The sequence below is a fragment of the Oncorhynchus nerka genome, linkage group LG24, assembly GCF_034236695.1.
Source record: "Oncorhynchus nerka isolate Pitt River linkage group LG24, Oner_Uvic_2.0, whole genome shotgun sequence".
Taxonomy (NCBI): Eukaryota; Metazoa; Chordata; class Actinopteri; order Salmoniformes; family Salmonidae; genus Oncorhynchus; species Oncorhynchus nerka.
The window spans coordinates 16,682,514-16,689,890 of NC_088419.1; the positions used below are offsets into that span (position 1 = coordinate 16,682,514).

General features: G+C 42.5%; 1 protein-coding gene across 1 annotated transcript in view; it reads right to left on the reverse strand.

Annotated features, from left to right (window-relative positions):
- lpgat1 (lysophosphatidylglycerol acyltransferase 1) overlaps positions 1-7,067 on the reverse strand; it is an 88,423-nt gene extending 81,356 nt beyond the window's left edge. The window contains exons 1-2 of the mRNA XM_029631006.2: positions 6,519-7,067; positions 4,576-4,827 (exon numbers count right to left, since the gene is read on the reverse strand). Of these exons, the coding sequence (XP_029486866.1) occupies positions 4,576-4,813 (238 nt within the window). The 5' untranslated portion in view covers positions 4,814-4,827; positions 6,519-7,067. The remainder of the gene's footprint in view (positions 1-4,575; positions 4,828-6,518) is intronic.
- Positions 7,068-7,377: the final 310 nt, after the last annotated feature.

Below are 7,377 nucleotides of genomic sequence, written 5' to 3' on the forward strand. Positions count from 1 at the left end.
AGAGCGCGCTGCACACCTATTTTCAGGTCTCTCCAAAGATGTTTGATCGGGTTCAAGTTCAGGCTCTGGTTGGGCCACTCAAGGACATTGAGACATGTCCCGAAGCCAACCATGCGTTGTCTTTGCTGTATGCTGAGAGTAGTTGTCCTGTTGGAAGGAGAATCTTGGCCCCAGTCTGAGGTCCTGAGCTCTCTGGAGCAGGTTTTCGTCAAGGATCTCTGTACTTTCCTCCGTTCATCTTTCCCTCAATCCTGACTCAAAAACATCCCCCACAGCATGATGCTGCCACCACTCTTGACCGTAGGGATGGTGCCAGGTTTCTGCCAGACATTATGCTTGGCATTCAGGCCAAATAGTTCAATCTTGGTTTCATCAGACCAAAGAATCTTGATTCTCATGGTCGAAGTCCTTTAGGTACCTTTTGGCAAACTCCAAGCGGGCGGTCATGTGCCCTTTACTGAGGAGTGGCTTCCGTCTGGCCACTCTACCATAAAGGCCTGATTGGTGGAGTGCATCCAGAGATGGAGCAACCCTTCTGGAAGGTTCTCCCATCTCCACAGAGGAACTCTGGAGCTCTGCCAGAGTGACCATTGTTATTATGGGGTTTTGTGCGTAGATTGATGAGGAAAACAAAAATGTAATCCATTTTTTTTATACAAGGCTGTAACATTAAAAAAAGTAGTCTGAATACTTTCTGAATGCACTATATAGCAAAGTTATTACACACGCTGTACTATACAGACTTCCATACTATTTGAGCATGTGATAAGACAGGAAGCAGCAATGTAGTCTGCAACAAAAATTGTGTGTATAATAATTGCCTTCATAAAAGTATGCATACCCCTTGACTTATTCCACATTTTGTTGCATTACAGCCCAAACTCAATGGATTAAATTGCCTCTTCTTCCACACACACTATCCCATAATGACAAAGTGAAAACATGCCTAGAAATGTTTGCAATTTTATTGAAACCGAAATATAGAAGTCTCTACTACATAAGTATTCACACACCTTTGCTATGACACTCCAACTTGAGCTCAGAGGCATCCAATTTCCTTTGATCATCCTTAAGATGTCACTACAACCTGATTCAAGTCCACCTGTGGCCAATTCAATTGTTCAGAAAAACACACCTGTCTATATAAAAAGGTCCCACAGTTGACGGTGCATGTCAGAGCAGAAACTACACAAAGGTTCTGTCCGTAGATCTGAGATAGAATTGTGAAGAAGGCATATAGCTGGGGGAAGGACATAAAACTATTTCTAGCGTTGAAAGTTTAAGAGCACAGTAGTCTCCATCATTGGGAAATTGAAAAAAATATGGAACAAACTGAGCAACCGGTCAAGAAGGACCTTGGTCAGGGAGGTGACCAAGCACCCAATGACCACTGACAGAACTACAGCGTTCCTTGGCTGAGATGGGAAAAAGGTCTCCACAGCAATACACCAATTTGGTCTTCATGGGAGAGTGGCCAGATGGAAGCCCCTCCTGAGATAAAGGCACATGACAGCACACTTGGAGTTTACAAAAAGGCAAGTGAAAGACAGAGCATAAGGGAAAAGATTATGTGGTGTGAGAAAAATTGTACTATTTTTGCCTGAATGCAAAAGCATTATGTATGGAGAAACACAGGCACAGCTCGTCATGGTGGCAGCATCATACTATGGGGATGCTTTTCAGCTGTAGGGACTGGACGACAGGTAATGATAGAGAGAACAATTAATGGAGCCAAATAAGGGCAAATCCTTAATGAGAACCTGATTCAGAGTACAAACCTCAGACTGGAACGAAGATTTACGTTCCAACAGGACAATGACCCCAAGCATACAGCCTAAGCAACACTGATATGGGTTTAGAACAAGAATGTTAAAGTCCTTGAGTGGCCCAGCCAAAGCCCAGACTAGAATCCCATTGAAAATCAGTAGAAAGATTTGAGGACTGCTGTTCACTGCCACTCCACTTTTAACTTAACAGAGCTTGAGAAAATCTCCACAAGGAGGAATGGGAGAAAATCCAGATGTGCAAAGCTGATACAGACATACCCAAGATGACTCAAAGCTGTCACTGCAGCAAGAAGTGCTTCTACAAAATATTGACTCAGGGGTGTGAATACTTATGTAAACTCAGCAATAAAATAAACGTCCCTTTTTCAGGACCCTGTCTTTCAAAGATAATTCGTAAAAAATCCAAATAACTTCACAGATCTGCATTGTAAAGGGTTTAACTTCACTAGGGTAGGGGGCACTATTTTCACCTCCGGGTAAACTGCCTGCTACTCAGGCCCAGAAGCTAGGATATGCATATAATTGGTAGATTTGGATAGGAAACACTAAAGTTTCCAAAACTGTTGAAATAATGCCTGAGTATAACAGACTGATTTGGCAGGCAAAAACCTGAGAAAAAATCCATCCAGGAAGTGGGATTTTTTAAATGTTTGTATGTTTTTTTATAATGTTTGCCATTACAGTATTCATTGACTTAGGAATCAAATTGTACTTCCTATTGCTTCCACTAGATGTCAGCCTTCAGAAATTGTTTCAGGCTTGTATTCTGAAAAATAAGGGAGTAAGACCACTCTGAATGAGTGGACCCTACAGTGTCCCAGAGATTATTAATGCGCACGACCGAGAGCGCGCCTTTGTTTACCTTTTATATTGACTACGTTATTGTCCGGTTGAAATATCGATAATGTAGGATAAAAACAACCTGAGGATTGATTATAAACGTAATTTGACATGTTTCTACGAAACACAGTGAGGTTAAACACGGTTTCCCATGCTTGTTCAATGAACCATAAACAATGAATGAACACGCACCTGTGGAACAGTCGTTAAGACACTAACAGCTTACAGACGGTAGGCAATTAAGGTCACAGTTATGAAAAATTAGGACACTAAAAAGAGGCCTTTCTACTGACTCTGAAAAACACCAAAAGAAAGATGCCCAGGGTCCCTGCTCATCTGCGTGAACGTGCTTTAGGCATGCTGCAAGGAGGCATGAGGACTGCAGATGTGACCAGGGCAATAAATTGCAGTGTCCGTTCTGTGAGACGCTTAAGACAGCGCTACAGGGAGACAGGACGGACAGCTGATCAACCTCGCAGTGGCAGACCACGTGTAACACCTGCACAGGATAGGTACATCTGAACATTACACCTGCATGCGGGACAGGATGGCAACAACTTCCCGAGTTACAACAGGAACGCACAATCCCTTCATCAGTGCTCAGACTGTCCGTAATAGGCTGAGAGAGGCTGGACTGAGGGCTTGTAGGCCTGTTGTAAGGCAGGTCCTCACCAGACATCACCCGCAACATCGCCTATGGGCACAAACCCACAGTTGATGGATCAGACAGGACTGGCAAAAAGTGCTTGTCACTGACAGGTTGCGTTTTTGTCTCACCAGGGGTGTCTGATTCGCGTTTATCGTCGAAGGAATGAGCGTTACACCGAGGCCTGTACTCTGGAGCGGGATCGATTTGGAGGTGGAGGGTCCGTCATGGTCTGGGTCAATGTGTCACAACATCATTGGACTGAGATTGTGGTCATTACAGGCAATCTCAATGCTGTGCGTTACAGGGAAGACATCCCCCTCCCTCATGTAGTACCCTTCCTGCAGGCTCATCCTGACATGACCTTCCTGCATGACAACACCACCAGCCATACTGCTCGTGATTTCCTGCAAGACAGGAATGTCAGTGTTCTGCCTTGGCCAGCGAAGAGCCCGGATCTCAATCCCATTGAGCACGTCTGGGACCTGTTGGATCGGAGGGTGAGGGCTATAGGGCCATTCCCCCCAGAAATGTCCAGGAACTTGCAGGGGCCTTGGTGGAAGAGTGGGGTAACATCTCACAGCAAGAACTGGCAAATATGGTGCAGTCCATGAGGAGATGCACTGCATTATTTAATGCAGCTGGTGGCCACACCAGATACGGAATGTTACTTTTGATTTTGACCTCCCCTTTGTTCAGGGACACATTATTTTATTTCTGTTAGTCACAGGTCTGTGGAACTTGTTCAGTTTATGTCTCAGTTGTTGAATCTTGTTATGTTCATACAAATATTTACACATGTTAAGTTTGCTGAAAATAAATGCAATTGACAGTGAGGACGTTTCTTTTTTTGCTTTGTTTAAATGAGATCTTTATTTCCTTTTCAGGGCATTGGCAAAAATGTTTAAAAAAAACATGTTTTCACTTTGTCATTAATGGGTAGTGCGTGTCCATTTTGAATTCAGTGGAATAAGTCAAAGGGTATGAATACTTTCTGAAGTCACTGTAGGTTAAACATTTACAAGTAGGTGTACATGACAAATACAACATGAACTTCCTAGTTCCTACAGACAGTAGATATTAGTCTTGCACTTGAGATACAACCATCCTGAAAGGGGATCAGGTAATCATTGAAAAAGGTTGTTGCCTTCAATAACTTGATTACAATGATCCCACAACACCAGTCTGAACCATGTAGGCTAATGACCAATAGTGCGTGTCCACCATACCCCTTGCATTCATAGCTATCCCCAGTTTCAAACAACTCTGAGCCAAGGAAAAGCATGTTGTGTGGCAGCTTACCTGTATAGCCTGCAACCCAGCCCCACAGTGACACCATTGCCAACATCCATTTGAACATTATTCCTTCAATGTGCCAGAAATAGTGACTGTCCATTATTCTCAGAGGTTGAAGAAGAATGCAGTAGAGGCAATACGAAGGGATTGCTACACAGTTATTGATGAACACAAAGATGAAACGAAGGAAGGCGTTCAAGAGTACCCAGCCCAGTTTGCGGGCGCCTTCTAGAAGCTGTGCCATACTGATACACACTCCTGTAGGAAGAGGGAGAAAAACAGTAAGCTAGCTAGTAAATACATTTCAGACTGGTGCATTTCTAATGTGTGTAAAAACTTGACATTGACAAGTAAACATGGCTAGCTAAGACTATCACACTGTAAGCTAGCTAATAAATGTAGTTGGCTACAAATATTGTTTGGTCGTTCTAAATTGGAGAGCACACAAGCTAGGTACAAGTAACATTTAGACACCTGAAAAGGGAAGCAGTCTTTCTAGAGGCTAGGCTCATAATCACATTTTAAACAGGTGTAGACCTTACAGTGAATGCAGTAAAGAAAAATAAATAAGTGCTAAGGAAGTATTCACTAAAATAAACTGATTAAAAAAAATTAAATTAAAAAAATATATATATATATAGAAAGATAAATGATTAAAGATCAACAATAAAATAACATCAGCGAGGCTGTATAGGGGAGGGGGGGGGGGGGTCAATGCAAATAGTCCAGGTAGTTAATTGATTAGATGTTCAGTAGTCTTATGGCTTGAAGCTGTTTTAGAAGCCTCTTGGAACTAGACTCGGCACTCCGGTACTGCTTGCCGTGTGGTAGCAGAGAGGACAGTCTATGACTGGGGTGGCTGGAGACTGACCATTTTTAGGGCCTTCCTTTGACACCGCCTGGTATAGAGGTCCTGTATGGCAGGAAGCTTGGCCCCAGTGATGTATTGAGCCGTACGCACTATCCTCTGAATTCATGTACCAGCAATCGGTTTTATAGCTACACATGATTAAACGTTACATAGTTAATATCATTGAGCAGGACTCACCGTACGCACTATCCTCTGAATTCATGTACCAGCAATCGGTTTTATAGCTACACATGATTAAACGTTACATAGTTAATATCATTGAGCAGGACTCACCGTACGCACTATCCTCTGAATTCATGTACCAGCAATCGGTTTTATAGCTACACATGATTAAACGTTACATAGTTAATATCATTGAGCAGGACTCACCGTACGCACTATCCTCTGAATTCATGTACCAGCAATCGGTTTTATAGCTACACATGATTCTACGTTACATAGTTAATATCGTTGAGCAGGACTCAGGGCGGATACCGCCGGGTTCAAATCACATCACTAGTCCAAATCTTGGGAGACCAGCCAAAAGTGTTCTTTGCATTGAATGAATGAACCTACAACACCGTTTTCTGCGTCCAGTGGTTTCCGTAACTAGCTAGTTAGCTATTGAGATATAAATACTATTATTAATAATAATAACAATAAAGTAATTAGTAATTACATTAACGATAGCTAACTTTGTGTTGGAATCTTTACCCAGGAAAGAAAGTCAACCAGTTCGTTAGCTAATTTTTGCCCAGGTGCTCTGACTGAAGCAAGCGGCAAACTTATCCACAAAAACTAGTTAGCCAGCTAGTAACGTTAGACCAGTAGTTTATGTAACTAACTAGTTATAGGTACAGCGGTTGTTAGAAAGCTGCATGGATAACCGTGTTTCGGCTAATGTTACCTGGCTAGCTAACTAATAAACCAACGCCGCCGTGACTCACAACATGCTATGTCATTTCAATTGGTTTTAAGTACATTTTGTACAAATTCCGTGCCAATCAGGTCTTACTAGTTAACATTAGCTAGTAAATCAAATCACGGTCAGAGGTTTGTCAGCTAGTTAGCTAAACATCCATGTTCTTATCATACTCACCCAATCTTACTATCACTCCGTCCAAATGCCGGACGATAAAACCAGCCAGCTAACGTTAGAGATAGCTGGCTTAAAATGGATGAATACCAAGTCACATGTATTTAGTTAACATGTTAGATCCTTCAACGTTGAGTAATACATCATCCTGTCTATGTGTCGTTTAGACTCCGGTCACGGATAGCTCGCCGCTATCCATGTATTGTAACGTCTTCTTTAGCGTTGCTGGGTTGTTCTCAATCAATGGCACTCGAATAATTCCATCGATGCAACATCAGTTAGGTAACTAACGTTAGTTGATCGCAAGCAGGATAGCCAGGCATCAGCTCCAGCTACATCCCTTGCGTCTCTTTTAATGCAAATGCAACAATCCCTTGATGAAAGAGCCATATAACACGCCTTTATTGTTTTAATGCAAAGGCGGCCGCGTTTCAGTTCGTACATCGGGTGATGTTGAATAGATTCTGCCGTCTGCTCCTCTAGCTTGTAAAATCCGTTCGATTATATCTAGCTATTCTGCAGCGGCCACCAGAGGAGAATCTCTGTCGTTCTTCTTCTTCGGGAATTATGTTGGCGGATCGCATCCAATTTAAACTGCATCCCCCTGCCACCTACTGTACTGGAGTGTGAGGCTATTCACGGTCAAAATACATTGATTTGTGTTAAGGTACAATACAATTTGAGAAAGGGAAAAATTCCATTGGCAACTATTAGCCCTTTAAAATTAAACAATATTTATATTACAAAGAAACACCCCATTCCACAATTTATCTCCTCTAATCCTTCTCCAGACGTAAGGTCTGGGAGGACAGAACACTACCAATCAACACCCTCTGCAACTGTACTGCCGTAAAACCTCGCA